The sequence below is a fragment of the Nipponia nippon genome, unplaced genomic scaffold (assembly GCF_047370975.1).
Source record: "Nipponia nippon isolate SJK-2023a ecotype South Korea unplaced genomic scaffold, ASM4737097v1 scaffold_9, whole genome shotgun sequence".
NCBI classification, from domain to species: Eukaryota; Metazoa; Chordata; class Aves; order Pelecaniformes; family Threskiornithidae; genus Nipponia; species Nipponia nippon.
Genome location: NW_028262413.1, coordinates 46356536 through 46380201, shown reverse-complemented (window position 1 = coordinate 46380201; position 23666 = coordinate 46356536). Strand labels below are relative to the sequence as shown.

Here is a 23666-nt window from a genome sequence, read left to right as displayed (position 1 = left end):
GGAGTATTTTCAGCAAAATGCCATTTTTATTGCTTTCTGGAGAAAGTAGGACAGATATATGGGCTGTTTCCCTGAGCGATGAACAGGAGTGCCTGGCACAGAGCAGGAGCCCATGGAGAATCTGGAGGCAGGAGGACCGCCCGTGTGTGTGGCGGCAGGGCGCATGTGGGATGCCTGGCACGCAGAGCCATCTGCACCCACCCAGCCCTGCCGCGTTACGGGAGGGTCGGTGTTGAAGGAGGGTAAGAGTAGGCACAGGCAGTGGTGGTGCCCACGGTGCTGGTGCTGCACAAGAGCTGACCGAGGCACGTTGGTGGGTTGCTGCTGGCAGTGACCTGTAAAGGAGGAGTCGAGGGGAAAGATGCAAAGAGAAAGCTGGAGCCATTGGTGAAGGGGACTGACTTGTGACCTGCGTTAATTCCTTGTCTCCTCGGTTTCTACTTCTGCTTCTAAAGACAACAAATTTGAGGAAAGGCAGAGGATTAAGACTTTAGCCAACAAAGTTTCAACATCTTTTGAAATGAGCTCTGCATCACATGCCTCAGCCTTTGCCTTAGCAGCCCTGCCTCCCTGGAGGTGGTGTATACACACAGGCTGGCTAAGCCCCGTGTGACACAATGCCAGGAGCCGCTGCTACGAGGAGATCCCTTCAGAGAAGTGTCTGGGTTGCTGCTTCTCTGTGGTCGGGGTTCTCACGACAGTGTTGCGGCTCCGAGTGTGCCTCCTGTCCTTGGCTCAGCTGAGTCTTCCCCAGCCTCAGACTCTTAATCCTCTTCTGTGTTTGGCCATGTCACCTTCTGCACATGTGTTTGCTGGTAGCTTGCTCTGTGCTTTATTTCTCCATATTTCATACAGTTTTTCTGTACTGGCTGTCTTGGATGGAAGGCTTCCAGTGGCAGTGCCTTTCCAGAGCGTTTGGGACAGCCTTTCAGCTTCATGATCCCCTACTTCTAGCGAGTGAGTTTTGTAGCTTGCTGTGATCCTCGAAGGCCTAATCTTCCCTAGGAGACGTGAACGGGCAGAATTGCCCTTACAGGAGGGCATTTGGTGTCAGTCCCTGCATAGTGGCATTCCTCATCTTGTTCCCTGTCCTGAGGGGGCTGGGCAGCAAGGAACCTGCCAGGGCTGTGCTGGCCAACAAATGCAGAAATGACATTGCAGTGTGTGCATGTTGGGAGCTTGATGACATCTGCTCCTTCTCAGTGTGCCTTCTTCCCGCAGAGTCTGAGTTAGCAGCACACTGGAAGCATCCGTGTGGAAAACCCTAAATCCTGGGACTCCCTTTGTCGTGGAGTATGGTGCCTGGCTGTTGCGCTGGCTGTGTAGCATGGTGTGAAATGGGCATTTCTGCATCCTGCCGGGGTTTGGCTTTGGGGGCTGAGAGGTTGTCCCCTGGGTCTCCTAGTGAAGATGACGGTGCTTGGGGCAGGGTCTGTTCTGTCCCGTAACGATGGCAATCAACAGGCAGCAGATGGGTAGGATTCTTGTGTAGCCTTGTCAGCGCTGAAGGGACGTAGCCGGCCAACATCAAGTTCTCGGTGGTCGTTCTGCAAACTGCCAATGATGGCAAACCTGACAAGTTGCCATCCCCGCAGGCTTGGGTGGGCACCGAATCAGCCCCGCACGTGGGCAGGGTTAGGCCCTTCCTTCCAGGGGCACCTGCAGTTTCCAGCACACGCCTTGAAATAATTCCATCTCCCTGCATGTGTAATTTTGCGTGTCATTGCCCCTAATTGCATGGTTAACACACACTCTTTTAAAATGCAGCCCTTTTATCAGCAGTAGGTAGTAGCAGGTTTAATAGGGTGTTTGAATTCCTATAAAATTAATCTGTAGCCTTCTGCGATAGGAGACGGGCAGGGAGCCATGTGGTTCATATCCAGTGTTGATAAACTTGTTATAGAGGCAGGAAACATTTCTGATTGGAGCAGTGACAAAATAATTTGGAGCGGAGCCATAAAAAGAGTGGATGGTGATGGTTTGAGCACAGCAGAGATTGAAATTGCTGGTGTGTGGAAGCAGTGCTGCCAGCTAACATTGACTTAGTGTCTCTGGAGAACTCTAACGGCAAATGCATTTTATTAATGGCAATATTCTTTTAGGAAATGCTGAGCCTTGTTTCAGAGGTGGAGCTCTCCTATGAGTATGTGGGTTTGGAAAGCAGCCAGACCAAGACCTGTTCAGCTTAGCTCGCTGCTGGTCACTGCTCTGGCCTCTGGCTGCAGCAGGCAGGTTGCCTAAGGGCATGTTCTGGGTAAGACATGATGTGACTGTCCATTTGCAGCTGGAACATCCTTTCTCTTCTAGTGGGGAAAATGCATCTGCATTTTCATTCTGGATTCAGCTATATGGGATAAAACACTCAGAGGCAGCAGGTCACATTTTTAGCCATTCTTTTGTTGACTTTCCTTTGAAGTGAGTCTCCCAGTATATGAACATCAGCAGCAGACGCTGCCTTTCTGGGTTCCCAGCTGGGCTCCACCTCCTACTGGCAGTTCTTCCTGAGGGTGTAGGAGATCCTACATCTCCTCTGAAGGAGTTTTCTGCTTTGCTGTCTGGATCTTGGGATCTTGGCCCGGCCTTGTGGCTGCTTGTGCCCCTGTAGTGCTGTGCTTGCTTCCTCGCTTGGGATTTCTGACCATGACTGTGCTCCACCATCGCCCACTCAGCTGCAGGCTGGAGTGGGACTTGCATAGAGCACTGCTCCAACCAAGCTGTGATCGCTGGCAGTGGGGTACCAAGCCAGGCTTGAACATCTTTGCGTGTGCTTAGCTGTCTTGTGGGGTTGAACAGCCTCAAAGGAGGCTCCGGTATGCAGGCAGGTGAGGGGGAGCCCTCGCTTCTCATGGGCAGCTGAGGCAGGTGAAGGAGAGGTTGGGGCCCTTGCTGCATCTTATGTGCCTGCTGCTGCTGTCATTTCACCTTCTTCTGGTTGTTCTTCTCTGCTTTAATCCAGCATGGAAAAAACAACTGTGGATAGAGGGGGTGGCTGCTGGGCATCATTGGGGGTGGCAGAGATGGTGCAGGTTGTGCTTGCAGCCCCAAGGATGTGTGATGGAGAATGCAGTGCACAAGTATAATGGGAGGTGCTGGTCACCTAACAGGGCTGAATTTCACCTGGTATCTCCAACCACACTTGTGGAGAACTGTGCTTCCTTCGCTGTGTAAAACTGGGATGTGATTAACCAAGGAAAGCAACCCCCACTGCAACGCTGTCTTTTCTTTGCAGGGAGGCTGTTGGAAGGGGATTCTCTGGAGCTGAGCTGTAGTGCTGGTCCTGCAAAAGTGATACTGGAGCCAAACCAAGTCGTGGTTTTGGACTGTAACCTGGCCCCTGTTGAGCAGGTGATCAATATCACATGGAAGAAGAATGGGTTTCCTTTAGTGGAGCAGGAACATCTCCACGTGCTTCCAAATGGATCGCTCTTCATCTCATCCCAGGCTGTGGCAAAGGACAGTAAATACCCTGAGAGGGCTGGCGCTGAGGGTAATTACTCCTGCGTGTCTCACAGCTCCCTAGGGGCTGTCACCAGTCAAACGGCTGCAGTCAGATTTTCAAGTAAGTGTTGGGGTTTTTTTGTTCATTTTCTTTTTTTTCCCCTCCTGGTGTTTATACAGACCATCTGCCTCCCAGAGAGTTTGAGATAAAGTGTCTATGAAGTGAAATTCTATTAATGATGTGTAGGTGGGATTTCGGATAGTCCACAAATAAGCAGTGGTGTCTTTCTGTTATCCCACTGTTAACATCCTGTATAACTCTCCCAGGTAAGTGCCATCAGCCATGAATTAAAAACAGGACCCTTGTCACTCTCCAAAAGATGGTGCTTGTTTTTGCAGAGAACTTGACACTTCACAGCCCTGACTGCAGCACCCTCTGCCTGGGGAGGTGGCTGTGGAGGTCTGGCTATGACAGCTCTGGCTCTCCTGGCCAAGGCTATGATGGGCTTGTTGCCCCAATGACACAGATAAGGAGCGCTGCCCTAAATTTGTGAGCACTGGCTGAAGCTAAGGGGACGGGTGATGGGGAAGTGGTTGGGAGAAAGCACCCATTGCCTTTCCTCTGCCTGAGTCACCTCTGGATGGTGTGTGCAGGAATGCACCCGCATTACTTGCGTGGGGACAGCTGGAAGGACTGGCTGTGTTTGGGATGGGGCCACTTGCATTGGTGTCCTGTGTGCTCACAGCTCGACTGTGCTGAGCTCTTTATCTCATCCACACTCCAGAGGTGGCAGTGGGTGGCCTGCACCTCTGTCCAGATCAGGATCTGCACTGAGTGAACGGTGTGGATACACTGATAAAAAGAGTTAATCGCTGAGAGGCAGTCAGGTGGACGCGGGTGGTCGCTTGACAGGCAAAAAGCACTGGAAAGAAGCCAGGCTGTACTCAGGTGGTCCAAGTTCCCCTTTGTCCTTGCTCTCAGTAGCTGGCTTAGATCTTAACAGGCTTCTAGGGGCACCTACTGCTCTCCCCATTTGGAACGTCTGGTGACTTTGATGGCTTTAGTGTATCTGAATATGGCCTTATGAAAATGATAAAGACTGTGAACGTAGCTGGGAACTGATGCGCCAAGGGAGGCCCTGGGATCTTTCATCTTCTGCGCTGTGAGATCCTGACAGACAGGATGTTGGACGTCTCCCCTTCTGATGGCTTTTGTTTGTGAAAGCTTAGCTCTGCCTTCAGCACAGTGAGCAGCGGAAGAGCGGGAGCTTAATCTTCGGCAAAGTGACTTATCTGACAAGAGCCCAGGCTGGCGACTGCAGTGAGCAGGAGTGTTGAGGCTCTCTGTGTGCTTGGTTGGAGCCAAGGGAGGTACCAGGGTCCCAGTGGGGACAGATGCACTGCATGTCGGTTCCCAAATGTGCTCTCTTAAAGCACAGTGCTCCTGATTTCAGGTGTGGGAGGAAAGCAGGGAAGCCAAAACAGTTTTACAATGCTTTGGTGCATGTCGCAGCACAGAAGGGTGCATCCAGCACCCTGCTTTTCAACTGCGTTATGCAGTGGGAGAGAGCAGTGTCCTCGGGGCTTCTGGGTAAGGAAATCTTTGTGCATCAGCATGGTCTGAAATGCCTATAATGAGATCCTCCCCTCCCGCAGAGACCAAACTAGACCGTGGCATTGGACTTGTGCTCCCAGGTAGCCTTCTGCCATCATCTCTTTCTGTGTCTGACAAACCTTGCCTGGCTCCCGTGGCTGGGCAGGACAGAGCTCCTGGCCCCGCGGCTGCCTCACCTCTCTGATGCAGGTTACTGGGCTGTTCTTGTCCTTGAATTTCTAACTGCATTTGGGTGGTGGTGGCAGTGTCAGAACTGCAGAAGGGGGAGTTTGAACAGAAATGGGTGGGCAGGGCACAGTAACCTTTTCTGACACCTTTTTGCTAATCTGAAGGTTCCCCTCCTGCAGTCCCAGACCAGGGTGGTCTGGTCTTGTAAGGACTTGGAAAAGCTCTTTTGTAAGGAACTGAGAGCAAGTTCAACTGGAAAGCTGCAGGGAGGAGGTCAGCCCTGCGGAGAAAGGATGGCAGCTCTGGGAATAGGCTCTAGCTCTCACACACTGGATTTGGCTTTGCACATCAGCTCAGCTGCCTCCAGGTCACCGTTGGTCTCTTCTGGGTTCCCTGGTGAATAGTCAGCGCAGTTTGGGAAGGAACGTGGAGGGGACTTGGAGCTCGAGGCTGAGCAAGGAGTGGTGAGAGGAGGGCAGAGCCAAGCAGCTGTGGCACCCTCGGTAGCTGGTGAATGCAGTAGGTGCCGCTGGGTTTGCTCAGATGTTCGCACAGGCAGAACTTACCCCATCTCAGCATGGTGCAAATCTCTGAACTGAAGGGGAAACTCCAGACAACGAAGAGCAGTGCGGAGGCTGGGGCAGATGGCTGTCTACATGACAAAGAATCTGTAGCTCCACTTGGTGTCCAGACTGTCTTGTGAGGTGAATATCTCTTTATAATGGAAGAGATGAAAGAAAGGGTTCTTCAGGCTGTTTTTCCTTTCGGTCTCTGAGAACAACACTCCAAGATCTGAACCACTGAATCTTTGCACAGCGTTCAAGAATAAAATCCCTTTATATTCAGGAATGGCTCCTGGAGCTATTTTAAGTGTGTAAGTGCCAATAAATGATTCCTTGACCTACCAAACAAGTGAGGTTAGAAAATAATGCAAATACAGTAACACTTCTCTCTAGTACAGTGACTTATGTAAATGTTGATGAATGCAGCTGCACAGCGCACCATCAGGGCCGAGGTGCTTTTGCACTCGCTCAGAGCTGTGGTAGCTGAAGATGCAGAGCGGATGTCCTAACACCCACTTTACACTGTCGTGTATTTAACCTCTGGTACCCCAGGCAGGGCGGTCCAGGTCTGGCTAAGCACGTGTTTCAGTCTGTGAGCACTGTGCTGTAGAAACCAGCGCTCCTGATGGCAGGTGAAGCTTTTGCCAGACCAGGGGAAAATCTTTGACCTTTGCAACATGTCCTCCTTTTCTGCTCAGAAAATGTTTAGCATGCAGCACCCGCAGATTGCTGGTCACCCATCCGTCCTGTTCCCTCCTTTCAGTGATTTGTAGTGCCAGATAAATAGCTGTTTCCAGTATTTCATTAAGTGAAGGGACCCTTGAGGGCTGTGAAGATGGAGTCGGGGATCCTGCATACAGATACTGTCTGGGTGGGTGGGAGACGTGGAGTAGAAAAGGCATCGTTAATCCAGGAGGATTTATTCGGCTGCTCCTGCCCCAGTCCCAGCTGCCCTGAATTAGGACATATTCCCTTTTAGGGATGACTTGTGTTGAAGTTTGCACTGTGCCGCTTGCCTGGTGGCAATGGTTTGTGACTCTGTTATGGACCTGGTTTTATTGCTTGGTTTCTCACAAATGAGAACAGTAGAAACATCTCAAAACCAAGAGATTGACTTAAATTGCCCTTCCCTCCCCCTGGATTTTTCTAGAGGAGCAGACGTAGGTGACGCATCTCTCCACCCCATTCTAGGTTTCTCCCAGAAACAGGGAATTTCAGGTGAGCTCCCTCCTTGTGCGTACTCATATGTTTCCTTTTACTACCATCTGCATGGGGAAAGTGCTGCTTCTGTGGCACACACACGCACCTGACATGACATATCCATTTCTGAATGGAGAGCAGCGAGGGAATTGATTAATGAAATGTATCTCTCCCTGCGATTTGTTTTGTGGGTTGGGCAGAAGCACTTGCTACATTAGCATTCAGCCGGTGCAAATGAGGATTGTAAAAGCGTTTTTTTTCCCCCTGCCACTGAATGTAGTAGTCTATCCAAAGCTGCTTAGGTGTAGATGGGGTTATTCTTTGGGCTGATTGCCCTGGGCACTGCTGATGAGTACAAGCAGTAGAAGAAAACCTGTTCAGCAAGTGGGATATATTAACCCTGGCGTCAGCCTGTGCTTCTGACCAGCAGTTCCTTCCCTGAGCTGGGGATCCATCCACAGTCTGCCATCCACACCTCATTGCAGTGGTGGCCCTGGCAAACAAGGACGATCGAGTCTGTGATGGCTCTTGGTGTGAGCGTGCCTGGAAAGGGAACAGCTGCTCAGGCTGATGAATTAGGTTTGTAGGTTTCTCTGAGCCCTGCGTGCTCCCACGTGGAAATACCAGGGGCGTTATTTTAGTTGTGGGAAGGTGTAGCTTTCTACCTGTTAATAACTACATTTGTGAAGATTTGTTAAAGCTGTTAATTTAGCTTAAACATTTTGTGCGAGGGAGGTTCTAGAAAATTACAGTAATTGTGACTGTCAGATGAAGACGTTTGCTGTGCCTGGAGGGAACGGGCCCGCATTGCGTGGCTGCTGTCAGCGAGCGCAGGAGAGGTTTGGTGTGTTGCTGCACCTGGAGGGACAGGCCACAGCAGGAGTCATCGCACACGGGCTCTCGTGAGCTGCTCTCTGGGATTTGAGGAGAGGCAGACTGGGATTTACTCTGATTTTAAGGATGTATTTTATGGATTTTATGCTATTTATTTTGTGGATTAGGTGCATAGGTGAGTGAAGGCTGGTGACTGTAGGCAGAGCCAGGCTGGGAATGGAAACCTCTAGCACAAGCTCTGGACCATTGGCAGACGCGGCTTTCACGTGCTGTTTCAAGTAGGTGGGGAATTGGCATCTGTGAAGAGGCAGGAGTAAGCCCGGTATGGGTTAGCTGGGCAGCACAGGTCCTGTGCTGCCATATGGCCCTGCAGACCGAGCGCTGTTCTGGCTCTGCCTCCACCGTGCTGGCAGGCCATGGCAAATCGCTTCCATGACTTTCTGTGTGTGTTTCCCTTCCGTCCCCCCGGCCTGTTCAGAGGTGAGCTGTTCAGAGATGGGTTGTCTGGGTGGTGTAGGTGATCTCAGTGGGGGCTGTAGTTGTCCCCATCTTAGAAATACCTACTAATAATTGTAAAAGCTACGAAGGGGATGAGCACACGGAGAGTCTGGGGGCAAAGCGCTGTGGGAGAGAGCAGCAAGCCTGTTTCAGAAGGCTGAATTCCTTGCATAGACTGCATTTTCTGCCTGGGGTGTAGTGTTGCTGGCTGGCAGTCTTTCCAAGCTCACGGCCTCCTGCACGGATCAGGCTGCTGGGAGAGGGGGAGGGTGCTGTGTTTCACCATACTGCAGTCACTCCTGGGCTTGGGGCTAAAAGCCTTGGCACGTACGGCTTGGCTCCAGCTGGGTTTAACATGTCAGCGGGGAGGGAGCTGTGTGCTCTGTTCCTGAAGGCACAGAGCCTGGTGCTTTGGCATGTTGCTGAGGGCAATTTGCTGTAATGCTCTTCACCTTCTCACCTGCAGCGGGTAATTTTTACTGAGTGGCCTATTAAGGTGTTCGGTGTAATCAGTGCAACAGGACTGGGAGGTGTTTTGTGGCTCGGTATGGCTTTGCAAGCTAAACCCTAGCTGAGGAGTTGAAAATAATGTCGAGTATGTGTCTGTCGTCTTTGTTTCCCTTTTCCCCTCCAGCATCTTCTTTCCCTGCCTCCCTACATGAAAACCTCTTACTTCGCAGCACTTCTGCAGTAGTCCCTTCCATCAGAATGTGTTTCTGGGAGGAGAACAGCCCCTCCTAAGGATCCCTGTGGCCCTAGGGTGAGCAGTGTGTTGGAGCCTGTCTTGCGCTCCTGTGACCCGCACGCACGTCTGTGCAGTGCGTCGGAGTAGCAGGACCTGCTTTCCAGTCCTCTCCTTCCATGGCAGGCTTGCCTTGCTCTGGCTGATTCTCTTCTTTCCAGCTCCAGCTGGCTGCAGCACAGCTCTGAGCCTAGGCTGGGTCACTCTGTAGGTGCTGGACATGTTCTGTCTCCTCTCTTGCACCCTGGTACCCCCTGGGATGAGAGAGGAGGAACCCAAGGGGTCACAGCATGCTGTGGTCTTGGCCCCAGGCTGGTGCAGAGGATGCTTGTGGAGTAGCGATGAGCCTGGCCAGCAAGTCTGTCTCTGCCTGAGCCTCGCTGGTGCTGAGATCCAGGGTTCTTGTTTGGTCCTGCATCAAAGAAGCCTTTTCACCATTCTTATCTTGTTTTGGTGTTCTTTCTGTGCACAAAAGATCCCTGTTCATGTTCCCTGTCCGCTCCTTCAACTGGGGAGTCTGCAGGCTGCTTCTTTCAGAACTTGCAGAGGTGATTTTTTTTTTTTTTTTCAGCCTGTCCTCAGTGATTCCCACTGTCCCTATCCTGAGCCTGTAAAAGGAAGAGGACTGAGCTGCTCAGCCTCTGAATCCCACCCCAAAAGTTATCACGAGAAAGCACTAACAAACAAAACAAGACTTGCTCTGCATTGCCAGGGTTGAACCTTCGGCACCCACTGAGCTCTCAGCCTTTGCTGGCTCTACTGGGGAGCTGTGACTGCTTGGGAAGCTTGGCTATTCCTGCGTGCTGCTCGGAGCAGGAGGGACGCTGCGCTCCCTAATCAGGGTCGCCGTTTAGTCACGCTCCTCCACATCCTAATGAGAAATCTGTCACGGGTGCATTTCTTGGCTCTTTGCTTTTGAAGAGCCGTTTCGGAGCCCGGCACAGCAGGCAGATGGGGCTGGGTGGAGGTGTAGGGCAGGATCTGGTTCTCAGCAGGGAATGTCAAGCTTGCGGACGCAGGTTTGGCAGGTGATGGGGAGGAATAGCCAGCAGCCCCTTGCTTTGGGACAGGTTATTGTCTGGGTAATCCTGGGGAGCCCAGGAAGCACTGTCACCTTTTGTACCCCTTTGCACTTCACGCCAAAATGTGCAGAGGTAAGCCTGGCTTGCTCAATGTCCTGCATCTCTTACCGAACTGTACAAAATACACATTCATGCAGCCGTGAGGGAGAGCAAAGAGAGCGGGGAGCTGCCTGCTGGGATTTACGGAGCCTTTCCACCGCTGTTGGTGACAGTGACATTGCTGTTCATGCACTCCATGTGCTACTTAGGTTCTCTGGTCTGTGGAAACTGGTCTAAAGCTGCTGTAAACTTTGGGACCTCGTTGTATCAGCTTGGATGATACCATTTAATAACGAACAGAAGAGAGACAGGTGACCTGACACGAAGTGGAGGGAACAGAGATGCCCACAGATTTCATCTCTTTAGAAGGATTCCTGCCTCCCATCATGACCCTCCCGGATATGTGACCCTTCAGAGCCTGCCGAAGTATTCTCGTTTACACTTGTAGGATGAAAAGAGAATAACAGGAAAGAGCGTTAAGGATATCTGCTGCCAGGAGAAAGTTGTTTTGGCGGTGCCATCCTGAACACGCGCGGGATATTCTTTTAAACTCTTGGGTTCAGCAAGTTTTATTAACATGAGCTTAAAAGATCTTGCAATCTGTAGAACTTACTTTGTGTTAAAGTGCTCTACAGTGTGTATTTGAAAATACTAAAGCAGTTGGCTGAATTGGGGCCTTACATATTAATGTGTTTTTCAAAATTTTCCAGGAAAACATTTTTCATTGCCATTTGTATTGAATTGAAAAACTAGACTTGGCGGACAGCTGGTGAGAGAATTCAGTCTGTAGCTGTGGCGGAGAGTAATGAGTTGCTTTAAACATGTGATAACTATTTAAATTAAAGAAAAACACTAATGACAGCTGAGAATACGCTGAGGTTAAAATGAATCGTGTAAAAGCATTTAATTTTCAAAACTGTGCATACTTTCTCAAGCTAACACTGCAGTAAAGTGTGTGTGTGGGTGCATGTATGTTTGTGTGCAATGCTAAGAAAACTTCGGTTTTGGAGTGCTATAAAATCCAAAGCAATGATGGATGTTCTTGGGAAGCAGTGGTGGGACAAGCACGCAATTGTGTTGGAGGACCAGGAGGTCACTTGGGGTCCTTAGAAGCACAGCGCTGTGCTTGGGCAGCAATCAAGCCTGTTTTCTGGCTGAAATTTATGTTTATTGTGCCACGTTCAGGATTTCTGGCACTTGTGTTATAGCATTGCTGGATGAATTTGTACTGCAGGGTGGGTTTAACAGCAAAGGAGGTTTAACAGAGACTTATTGAAAGCAGGAGCCAGTTCTTCTGGTGGAGAAGAATACAAGCTTTCTGCCCCCATCAAGGAGCCTGCATGCATATTCAAAACTCCACCGTGTGACTGAGATGCCTTCGGGTTATGCTGTTGATAGGACAGATGCTGACAGCCCCAGGGGGAGGGTTTCTGCTCCGCTGAAGTCAGCGGGGTTTTGCTGCCTGTGTGTGGAAGGGGAGGAAGATGAGGGAGCTGCGTATCAACGCTGGGAAGGGTGCGGTCCAAAAGCAATGTGCTTTGTCAATCACAAACATTAGTGCTTTGTCTCCAAAGCGAGTTCAGCCTCTCTAGTATATAAAGAAGCATATAGACAGGGGTGAGGCTTGGAGAGCAAACAAGTGTCCTGGCATGTGTGAAATCCATCCTCCTTCTCTTAGCCAGGTGGCTGTGTCTGTATTTCCTTGGCTGCATCTCATCTGCTTCAGTAGGATGAAGTTGGTTTCTGCAGGCAGAGCTGTTCGCTATGGAGAAGGAGGATCATAACGCTTACGGTCTCTCACCCTAGTCTCTAGCATTGCCAGCCTGTGGGCAGTTGTTTTGTGTAAGTAACTTGACATCTGGCTTTGTTTTTCCTCTTGCCTTGTTTTAATTTCCTGCGGCTGCGGGAGTGCCACAAGGCAAGGGGAAACTCTCGTCTCTCAGGGTTGTGGCATTTCCCCTCTTCTTTTTCTTGTTCTGTGTGTCCTTCCCAAGTGGAGCAAGTGACCAGACAAGGAAGCAATTTAGGAAGGGAACCGCTGAAACCCAGTAATTGCCTGTCTTTTCTCTCACACTGTTGCCTTAAAGGAGAAAATGAGGCAAGAAGCAAATTTGCACATTGAAACCTTTCAGTTACTGTTGTTAGGACAGCTGAGGGTCTGCAGGGCATGGGAAAGTGAGGCATTACATTTCAGGTTATCTTTAGGAGAGAAAAGCCTTCCTCTTAACTCATGCATCATAACAGGTTTGCATTTCTCAGCAGAAACACCAAGTTATTAACTTTTCTTTCCTTATTCTTCTTTCCCCAGCATTATCACGCTTCTTCCAACAGCCGGAGTCGCAGACAGTGGAAGAAAATGGCATGGCCCGGTTTGAGTGTCGGATCGAAGGACTGCCCTCCCCTGTCATCACATGGGAGAAGGACCATGAAGCTGTTCCAGCAGAACCCAGGTGACGCCTTGATTGCTTTCCTGGGTTAGCTTGAAAAAAAGCAAAACAAAACCTGACCATTTAGGGTGTGAAAATCCTTCATAAAAAGGTAGAATGAAGAGAGAGATGATAGACCAGGTTAGGACCTGATAATTAAGTGATGTAAGAGGAGGTGTTCAAGGGGCCCATGCAAAGAGGTCCATCAAACACCTAAATAAAATTAACTTTTCCCCAAACATCCAACCCACTAAAAAAAAAAAAAAAAAAAAAAAAAAAAAGAAGAAAAGAACCAAGCCCTTTTTTATTACTGATGTCTTGTTCCTTGAGGTGCTGGAGCACATCCAAAGAAGGGCAACAAAGCTGGTGAAGGGTCTAGAGAGCAAGTGCTATGAGGAGCTGCTGAGGGAACTGGGATTGTTTAGCCTGGAAAAAAGGAGACTGAGGGGAGACCTCATTGCTCTCTACAACTGCCTGAAAGGAGTTGTAGCGAGGTGGGGGTCGGTCTCTTCTCTCTAGTAACAAGTGGTAGGACGAAAGGAAATGGCCTGAGGTCACACCAGGGGAGGTTTAGGTTGGATATTAGGAAAAATTTCTTCACCGAAAGGGCTGTCAGGCACTGGCACAGGCTGCCCAGGGAGGTGGTTGAGTCCCCATCCTTGGAGGTATTTAAAAGCCGGGGAGATGTGGTGCTTAGGGACGTGGTTTAGTGGTGGACTTGGCAGTGATAGGTTTATGGTTGGACTCGATGATCTTAAGAGTCTTTTCCAACCTAAATGATTCTGTGATTCTGGAGCCTTTGCCATGATGGACCAAGTGCTCACTCTATAAAAGATAGTTTCAAGGAAGTGAAATTGGCTAGAAACTGGCTGATAAACAAAGCAAGCAATTGAGACTGAGCCTCAGTTCTCCAGTGCCCTGGAAGGTCTGTATGCAAAGATGCACAATTTCAGCACGGTTTACATCAGCCATTTACTCCCCATCCAGAGCGTTGGAGGGAAACCAAGAAGAGTATGCAGAAGGGCAGACAGCAGCGTAAAAGTGAACAGCGAAACTTGAAATTGTGCCAGTTCTGACAGCGCAGAACCTGCACCCTGCGAAGGCCTGTGCGTGTATGGAACAGGGCACAGCAGGCTGTGGCGTGGGCTGCCTTCGGCTTGTCCTCTTGTGTGAAGTTAAGTGAGGCAGAAGTCTTTGGGGGATTGGGGCCTGGTGTGAGGAATATTTCTGCAGCTGACTGTGGGGGTACAGCGCTGGGGGTACTGGGTGTACCCAGCTGAACTCCGTGACGTGGTTTTTCTTTCCTTTTGGTTGTGGTTTTAGAGATGGTTGTTTTTCTTCACTGTTTTCCCGCACGGATTTGTCTCGGGGTTAATGATTCTTCTAGAGCACTGTGTGCGCTCGGTAACCCGGGAGATCTTTCTGTTTGTTTTATTCCCGTGTTTAGAGGTCATCTAGTAAAAGACGCCGAATTTTCCGTTTTTGGGGAAAGAATAAGAGTCCTGCAACGTGATACCTTTTCATTAATGAGAGTCCGTTACAGGCATGAGAAGAGGATAAACCATCAGTTGGCTGTTAGTTGGCCTGGAGACATCACTCCTGCGGGGGACTAGTGGCTGCATTATCTTTTAGTTCTTAAAAACTTGTTTTCTGTTCTGCAGAAGGAGCTGTTTTCCTCCCAGGGAAGTTAAGCCAAGAGGCAGGAGGAGAGGAAGGAAAGAGGGATGGGGTGAGGTTTAGGAATAATTTTGCAGCAATGACTGTTTCTGTAGGAATAAACGCTTATATCCTTGAGTCTGCAGTGTGGCATCTAAGGGTTTATAGGAGGCTGTTGCTTTGTAATGAGAAGAAAATTAATAAATAAGAAAAGAAAGAGAAAAAAAAACCAAAAAGAAGGGATTGCAGAGGGAAGTGTGCTATAGATAGGGCAATGGCTTTTTAATGAGACAGCTCGATGGATGTTGTGAAATTACTTGCTCAGAGATTGCTTTCAACATGGGCAGCCTGAAAATTGTTTTCCTTGTAAAAGCCAGACCATAATCGCTGGCTGCAGATCTTGCCTTTTAAATCATGTTTTAGCTAATATGCTTTTTCAGAAGGATTTGCTTTTTTTGTTGTTGTCTAGTTGTTGTTGGATTTAATATTACTGGCTTTCGAAGGAATTAAGTGAATTCCAGGAAACGTTGGCTGCCAACCAGAACTCTGTTATCCTTACCCCATCATGCCTAAGGACCAGATCTCAGGCCAGCCTCTGATTACTGTGGACTCCCTCCTGTGCACGCATCTGATGAGCCTGTGAAAATGCAATCATTTGGATAGGTAGGCGTCAGGATGATGATTTCATATTCCAGTATAGCAAGGTTAGGCGTATGTACAAAATCAGGCTGTGGGGCTATATAGATACAACCCTTGAGATAATGCTACTACATCAGTGTTTGTGATTTCTTTTAAGAGGGATAGAATAGTCATGGCAAGCTGTTATTGCGTTTTATTTTTTCCTTTTTCTTTTGTTTTCTTTTTTATGTTGATCTTGCCTTTGGGCGCTCCCTTTGTCCTTTGCTGTGCAGGTTCTAGCATGGTGCCACCTCAAAGGTGCTGAAGGCTGAGCTTAAAAAATACGTAGGCGACCCAAAGGGTAGAGGAGTGCTTATTGATGTTTTCAGAATACCTTTCCAGCCCTGCTGAAGTGCAAGACAAAAATCTAACTTTCATATGTGAGCAAGACACAGAAGTATTTTGCAATTCTGGCTCCAAAGTACTTTTAAAAAACATGGTCTTAAATCTGCAGCAGCTGCTGAGAGGTGGCTTGCAGGGTTTCTCTAGATTGCAGTTGCTTTGGGGCGAGTGCTACATCTCTTGGCATAGTCTCTTCTCTGATTTAGGTGCTGGCTGGGTTTCACACCAGGCTCCAAATTGCTGTTTATTTTCTCTAGAGCCCAGATAAGTACATGCTAGGAACTGGAGGCCTTTGGAGGTCTTCACATAAACACATACCCTACAGATCACATAGTCTGCAATCACAATATCTTTTTCCACATTTTGGCTAAGTGAGGGTTTTATCTGTGTGGAGAATTTACTTCTGTCATGTGTCAAGAGTGCCTTAATATGGTTCACGTTCACATACAGGGCTCTTGAGCTGTGAGCAAAAGGGCTTGCAGGCTTTGAGTCCGCAACAAAGCTGCAGGTTCCTAACTTGTCCTGAGGGACTGCTGCTTTAGTGTGTTTTGTATACCTTCAGAAGGCTGCAAGGAAGGATGTGCCAGCAGTTTACTGGGGAGAAAGTAAGAAAGGGAATTGGACTGTTAATGCTGGAATGTTCTCTGCTATACTCATAGTGTAGCACACTGAGCTGTAGGGTTGCAAGGTTTGGACACAAGGCAGTGATGCTTGATTTCTGTTCTTGAGCACTGCCCTTGTCATCGTCACTGAGGAGGTGAGCAGCCGTCGGCCCCGCTGTGTTCTCTTCTCTGCCCCCGCTCTCGTGTACGAGTCTGCTTGGAGAGGAGCAGAGAGGGGAACGGCTACATGTTTGTGCCCTGTTGCTCTTGCAGCTTGCTGCCTTCTGTGCCCGCAGTAGCTGGGCCTTGGTCTGAGCGTGCCACCCTTTAACCAGCTACCTGCTGCAAGCGGGGAGCTTGTCTTTTGCCCCCATTCAGGGCAGTCTCCTTGTGAGATCCTGGTGCTGTAGCTGTCAATGGTAAAACCCCTGAGACTGCTGAGGTTCCAGCATTTCTGTTTCTCCCAGGGCCTTTGCCTATTTGTCCTTTGGTTTTTGTTTTCTGCATAATCCGTAGTGAAGGTGAGCAAACGAAAAGATCTGCCATTTATGTGGAAGAAAAGCTAGTGCTAACTGTCTGCTCTGAATCATCAGGCAAACTTAGCTTCCTTGCAGAGAGCCTGGGGATGGAGCAAAATGCCTTTGCAGGCTGCCTGGAGGCTTCTAGTCCAGGGCTGCCAGGGGCCTGAAGAGCTGGAGACTTTCTGAGCGACTGGGAGAAATTGTGGGTTGAGAAATCCTGTCTTTCTTCCCTCCTTGCTTCCCAGGGAGAGCAGTGCTCACCTCTGTCGTGCTTTCCCAACAGGACGTACTGCATTAAGTCGATCTCTTTACTGCTGGCCTCACCGAAGGGGCCATCTTGAGCTATGTGTTGATTAAGTCTCCCCACTCACTCCCACTTGCCTCCAGCTTCTGCTCTCTTTAGAAACACAGTGGCTTGTTTTCTGCCCTCAAGAGGAGCTGAGTGTGTTGGCTGAGCGTGACCGTGGACTAGCTGAGCAACCTGGTCTAGCTGACACTGGTTTGAAAAGGGAAAGACAGTACACAATTTTCAGAGGTCCTTCCCAGCCTCAGTGAATCTGTGATACATAATTGGAGTGTCTTTTTGTGGCTGGGAGATGCCTTGCCTAGTGTTTGAAATATGTTGATATTAATTACAGACTCAAATAGCAGATGCACGACAAAAATAAATATTATCGCAGTGGGAGGCTTTCCCTCCGCAGAGCTGAGAGGATGCAAATATTTGTCGTCTTTCTCCTGAGTCCTGATGAGGCATCCTGATGAGGGCTTTCTGGGTACCACCTCCTCTGAGGTCTCCGGAGCTTGATCCTGAGAGAAGTGTCTTTGTAGGTAGCGGGAGCATGGCTTTAGGGATGTGGGGCAGTTGCCTTTGTGTACGTGGGAAGCTTCAGCAAGTCTGCGTCCATGAATCAGGCTGTAGGATTGTGCCAGTAGAGACAGTATGGTCACTGGAGGAGCTCTGTTAGCTCTTCTGTTTCTTCATCAGCTGTGAGGAGGACAAGAAGTGATGCGCTCAGATTGCAGCAACTGAGGTCCAGGATAGACGCTAGCCTCGCAGCAGGGATATTTGTCTCTGGAACAGACTGCTTAGGGCAGGGGAGGTATTTCCACTGCTGGAGATTTTGGATAAATGTTTGCAGGAGCAGGTGTGCTGTTGGTGACCATGGCTTGAACACATCTCTTAAGGTTCTCCTGGTTCCACGACACGTGCTTGTGGCACTCCAGCTGTCTCAGCACCTGGAGAACCACAGTTTTGCTTATTGGGTGCACTTATTGGGATCTTCGTGGATGGAAGGACTGGCTTTCATGGTTATAACTTGTCTTTGTGCTGTTCCCGTTGAATAGCTGCTATCCCTCCCCTTAGCAATTGCCTTTGAATGTGTCCTCTTCATAATGAAGACTGATAACCCAGAGCTGCCTGTCAAAGCTCGGCAGCTCTGTTTATAGAGGCTTGCAATTAAAAATGGATCTCATATATAATTAAAAAGGATCACGTAGGCTTTGCGCCTTGCATTCAAGAATAAAGAGGCTGCCATTTAGGAATCCAGGCAGAAAATGGAGATGCTGACAGCCAGCTCCTACTTTTATGCTAATTGCTAATCATCTGCTTTGTTCAGTAAAATGCAGCAAGGATTGTGTTCATGTTGTGAGCCAAGTAGCCATTTCACTCCATGGAAGTGTTGCCCAGTAGCACCCCATGGGCAAATGGGGGGGATACTGAATGCCCGGCTGTAAGGTTGTCAGCTTGTGAAAGCCAGAACCTCTTGGGAGAACAACAGTAATCAACACAACCCTGGAATGGTGCAGCTTCAGGCGGTTGTGTCCTAACTGCTTTGGGCCATGAAGGTGTAGCTGTGTATCAGTTGGTCCCTTCACGTACTTGAGGTGCAGCAGGAAAAAGATGATGTTCAGACTTCTTTGCAATGTATTTTTTCTCCAATTTTCAATTATTTCAATTATTTCACCAAACCTTTGTGAAAAGCAAATAGTGAAACTGTCTGTAGTGTGTGCAAAGGCACTTGTACTCTTGGAGATGTCTACAAATCTGCGCGTGTATGTGTGTATGTAGTTGTTTTATACTCTACAGTTGGCTTCTATCAGCAAAGCCTTGTTGGTCTGGTCTCCCAAAAGCAGATCCTACGTTGTGAAAACTCTAGTCCCGCAGATAGGTCTGTACCTGCTGCTTTTTAAAAACCACCACTCGGGTGGCTCAAAGGTTTGTTGATCCCACTCTGCTGTGATTACCAGGGTCTGTACATGATACATCTGCAGGCGAAAAAGAAGGGATGAAAGGGCATTGAGTTGATGAATAGCTCAGATAAGGCATAGCCTGTCTCACACTCTTCCTTTTGGTCATTCAGGTTTATAACTCTTCCAAATGGTGTCCTCCAAATCATGGATGTGCGGGAGAGTGATGCTGGGGCTTACCACTGCGTGGCAACCAACGCTGCCCGAAAACGCTACAGCAATGATGCAGTCCTCAGTGTCCTGAAAGGTAAGGTGCAGGCAGGAGCGTGTTGGGCTGGCCACACGTCTGCCGGATAGCCATCGCGTGTGATGGCAAGCTGAGCTGAAATATCAGTGACAATCTCTCCTGCTGGTGTGCCTCTGCACATGGCAGGCTTTGGTTAAAACTTGCAGAGAAGGCATTTTGTTAAAGATTTCTCTTTACTCTGATGGGATAAGCAGGCTGGGTTGGGAGGTATTGCCACCTGGGAGTCACAGCTGGCTGCTCTGCCCGGCCCCAGGACCAGGCAGCCAACAGTAATAATGGGGTTGTTTCTCTCTGCGCCAAGGGATTTTTATGTTTTTGCAGGTGGATCGTAGCAGCAAGTGGGTTTTAACAGCCCTAGTCTCCTTTATGGTCTGGAGCTCTTAGCAGGGGTCGGGTACCCTGCTTGCGCCTTGGGGAAGTGCATGTTCTTGCAATCCTACCTCCAGTAGCCTTGGATGGCAAGACAAGCAAAGGCTGGCACAGACAGAGGAAGACGCTTGCCCAAGCTAGTAAGAGAAGCGGCTGGAGGCTGGAGCAGTTGGCAGGGCTGTGTCTACCCTGGGTTGCCTAGCAGGGTCCAGAGGAGGTTGGGCACAGTGACATCCAACTTGCATTCTGTGTCTGTGTTGCTGGCTCTTTGCTGAGCTGTCGGGTAGGCTCCAGAGATCTTTTTGTGGTATTTAGGAACAGCTTCAGCTGGGATTTCTTCTGGTGACACAGACTGTTGGAGCAAGGCTTTGGATGTGAGCTGTCCTTCGCCTCCCAATCCGGGCCTCAATCTCTTAGTGCATTTTTCTTTTAAACCAAGAGCACAGTGGGCAAGTCTGGACATGAGAATGTAGCTGAGAGCGTAAGTGCAGTGGGGGTCTCCAGGCTCCAGCATCCTTCCCAGCGTGCCTGGCTGCCTCCCCAGTGTTGTGTAATCCCCATCCTGCAAGCCGGCAAACTCACCGGGGCTGGGAGTCTGGCTGAGCTGTCCCTTCTCTCGGGACGGTGCCCCCCTGCCATGTCTGTCTCCTGTTCGCACTGACCCCAGTGTATTTTGTAGGCAGCTTTAACCTTGACAGCTCCGAAATCCTTCCCGGCCCCTTTTGTCTTTGTTTAGGATTGCGTTGCTTGGCATTCTGCTACCAGTGTATTTTCACAGAGATGGCTTTGCTCTTCATCCATCAGCAGGGAGTGTAATTAACTGTGGAGCCTGAGAATACACCTCTGATCAATGGATTGTGTTGTGGAGGTAATCTGTGTGGAATCTGCAGAGAATTCGTGAGGGGTTGAATGCTCTGTATCTAATTGCCAGCCCCTGCCAGATCCTCTGTGTGCTTAATGAAGCACGGAGGCGAGGGGAGCACTTGCTATGGGCAGTTCCACGCTCCAGAGACAGCTCCCATGTTGGGTCTGGTTGGCTATTGATAAGTAATATTGATCAAGCTACAAAGGTGAATATGCTGTCCTTGGCATCATAACTTGTTCTGCATAATAGTATCTTGTAACTCTGCAATGTTTAATCTGCTTTGCAAATGCAGGCAATGGAAGAGGTTAAATGGGAAGCGTTCCTTCTGGAGCACCAGCCGGCCCGAGCAGATTTCTGCTTGGAGTTCTCACCCAAATCTCGCTTCTGCAGCACCACACCACCCGCTGGCTGCAAAAACAAATATGCGAGGTTGAGTTTTTCACCAGATTGAGCTGATAGTGATGAAAAACATGCCTGTTAAATCTCGGGGGTTTTTTATAATTGGGGAGAAGTATCTCTGAGACAGATGGGAAACTGCAGTGACCTGTGCAGGCTGCAAAATCCTCCATGAGTAACTGGAGTCACCGAGACTGAGGAGTTTCTTCCTCCATGTTCAGAAGCAGCTGATAGTAGTTGGAGTGAACTGGTCAGGCAGAAATCCTTTGCCAGTTGTAAAAAATAAAACCAAACTAAACCAAAACAAACAAAAAATCCTAGGAAAAACAAAACAAAAGAACAATAGCCTGAAATACAGCTATTCAGTGTTGCTTGACTTGCTTATTTGGAAATTTCAGGGGCCAAAGTCCTGTGTGTCTCCAGGCAGGAACAACTAAGCTATTTCTTCGCTCCCTGCTGATGGCTAGTGAGTCAGTTGTGCTGGGGTAAGATGGGAGTCCAGTCTTTCAGTCCCGCTGCACTGCCAAGGCTCCTGGAAAAGGTTTGTGCAGTGGGACCTAGTGTGTCCTTACCAGCTGTGCCTGCAGCTGTGGGGTCCCAGTGACAGCACTGGGCAGTGCCGTGTGATGATGACCGAGTCTGTGTGCTCGTGATAGATTTTTGGGGCCGTGCTGGTTATAATGCAAACGCTTCCACTTGCACTGAGTTGCCAGCCCTCAGGCCTGGGAACATCTCGTGTTCGTGCCTCCGCCCCTGACAGCGCTGGATTTGAACTGGCTGTGCATAGCAAAAGAATCCGTTTCCCTATAGCTCTTCTGCCCAGTTGTCCTTTTCCTCCCCCTCTACCCCTCGTTCCTGATACAATGGCTGGGAATTGTTCCATCTCCCTTATTAAAGGCCTTTTCCCAGTAGAGGCAACAATTAGCACGACCCCCTTCTGTCATATTTGCATGGCCTAAAAACCCCAAAAGTGTCATTTCCCCTGACGGTGTGACTTCCCCGTCACGTGGGGAAGGCTGCATTGTGTGTCGATGGCTAAACACATGCTGGCCTTGCACAGGCAGGGCAGAGAGCAGCGGTGCACGGTGGTGCTGTAAGGGCTGCAGATGTTTCGGCTGTGCAGACTTCATGGTGCAAATTTCCAGACGTTCCCTGGGGAAGTGGCGTTTTGAGCTGAAAGGGAAGAGAGCAGATGGAGAGCGGGATACAGTCACGCAGCCCTGAAACAGAGCCTGCTGTCAAAATAGGGATAACTTGGATTTTTCCCTTGGATCTCCACTGCTCCCCGGCGGATGGAGCGCCAAACACATCTGGCAGCTCTGTCCCTTCACCCCTCACCTGGACAGATGAGGAATGAACACTGCAGCCCTGCTGCGCTCTCTGCCAAAAAGGGCAGTAGGAGCTGGCTGCAGGATGCTTTTCCCAGGTGCTCCATCTGTGCATGCTGCCTTTGCTTGGGGTCAGGTCTCCATGGAGCTGTGTCTTGTTTCTTGTAGCTTCTTTTTCTGGAAGCAAGCTCTGGAACTCATCTATAAAGAGTTAATTCTCAGTGTGTCCTGGTGTTCCCAGGTCCTTGGCCTGCACAAGGAAGTGCTGCCATGCTTCATACAGCAGCTCTCAAAGAAGAGTAGCAGAAAGGCTTGGGGAATGTGACGTTGTGTGGTCTCAGCAGGTCGCTGCCTATCACGTCACTTTTCCCCTCCCTGTCATGCACACGCTTGCTCTTCGTGTGTTTTCTTGGGGACAGGGACTACCTCTTGCTATGTGTTTGCCCCACATCTGGTATGCCGTGGCTTGCATCCTCAGTGCAGCACAAACCGTCAGAGTCAACAAAGCGTGGTCCTGGGAGGCAGGACTCTTGGGTTCTCCTTTCCTCTCTGTTGTCGGGCTACAGAGGAGAACCAGTTCCTTAACACTTTAATTTCTGCCTCTGTAAACAGGGATAATGTAACAGGCTTGGAGTTGCCCTCTTCGAAGTGCTGGGTCAGTCTGGAGAGTGATTATGGGCATTTGGTGCTGGAGGTCTGTCTGCTTAGGTGAGCTGGGCATCGAGGTACACTTGCAGAGGAAGATGCAGATAGGTACCTGATTGTGGGTGTGGGGTTTTTCTTCCTTGTGTCCGCTGCACCCTATTCCTGGTCTGCGCATGCCACGATTTCTGTGACGTGTCAGTCTGGTATACGGGTAAAACCTTTGCCTCAGACCAGGCTGGCAAGAATCAGAATGTGCAACAGCCTTCCCCCAGCACCAACAAAACATCTATGCAGCGATGTTTGTGTGGTGGTCTCAACAGTCATGCTCCACGTGATCCTGTGCCTGTGCCGCAATAAATGCGGGAATGAGGAGAACAAACAGATCAGGGCGATGGGCATGCGTACAGCAGGGCTGAGGTCTGGGCGGAGCAGGCCACTGAAGAGTCTTCCAGCAGATGAGCACGTCCCCCGTGAGCTGGGATTTAGTACCGTGTTATTAGAGATGACAGTGCGAGATTGCCGTTGGCAGAACATCATTTACGTTGACAGTTGTAGCAGCTTGCTGCAGCAGTGTCCCAAGAAATGTATTTTTCAGCCAAATATTTGTATGAAATATGATAACAGGGACAGAGCTTGGAGGCAGCTGAAACACCTTCAAGTTTTTTGTGCTTTTGGTGTTTGTATTGCGGTGGCTCGCGCGTACCAAGGGAGAACCTGGCTCTGGGTGCTGGGGCCTGGGTGGCTCCCACTCCAAAGGGCTGAGGGAGAATACAGCTATTGAACGGGATGAGCTTTGGGGATGGAGGGGAAGGTGGTGATGAAGTGAGCAGCACTCGCAGTTGGCCACCACCTCACAGAAACAGACGTGCTGTTACCACAAGTGGATTTTCAGTCCCTGCATGTGCGAATGACGTGCTGGATGCTGGCTTGGCGCTCAGCCTGAGCCCTGACGACACGTACTGTGCTCCCCTCGCAGCTTTGAACACGGATACCGTGCAATCTAGGGACAGCGCAGTTTGGACTTGGATCAGTGCTGCTCCGGTCTGACCTCCCTGACCGCAGCCGGGCGTTGATCTCGTTGTGTGCTGCCGTTGATGGAGAAAGGCAGCGTTAACCGAAGCGGGGTGATGGTCCCACCTGGTTGGGGTGGTCTTCCTCTGGCAGG

At 49.7% G+C, this 23666-nt stretch overlaps 1 protein-coding gene across 3 annotated transcripts in view; it reads left to right on the top strand.

Moving 5' to 3' along the window:
- IGDCC4 (immunoglobulin superfamily DCC subclass member 4) overlaps positions 1-23666 on the top strand; it is a 102189-nt gene that overhangs the window by 33336 nt on the left and 45187 nt on the right. For 2 of the 3 annotated variants that reach the window (XM_087744924.1, XM_087744923.1), the window contains exons 2-4: positions 3230-3559; positions 12488-12629; positions 18765-18898. In XM_087744924.1, coding sequence (XP_087601050.1) covers positions 3230-3559; positions 12488-12629; positions 18765-18898 — 606 coding nt within the window. The remainder of the gene's footprint in view (positions 1-3229; positions 3560-12487; positions 12630-18764; positions 18899-23666) is intronic. The other variant, XM_087744926.1, reaches the window with a different exon arrangement.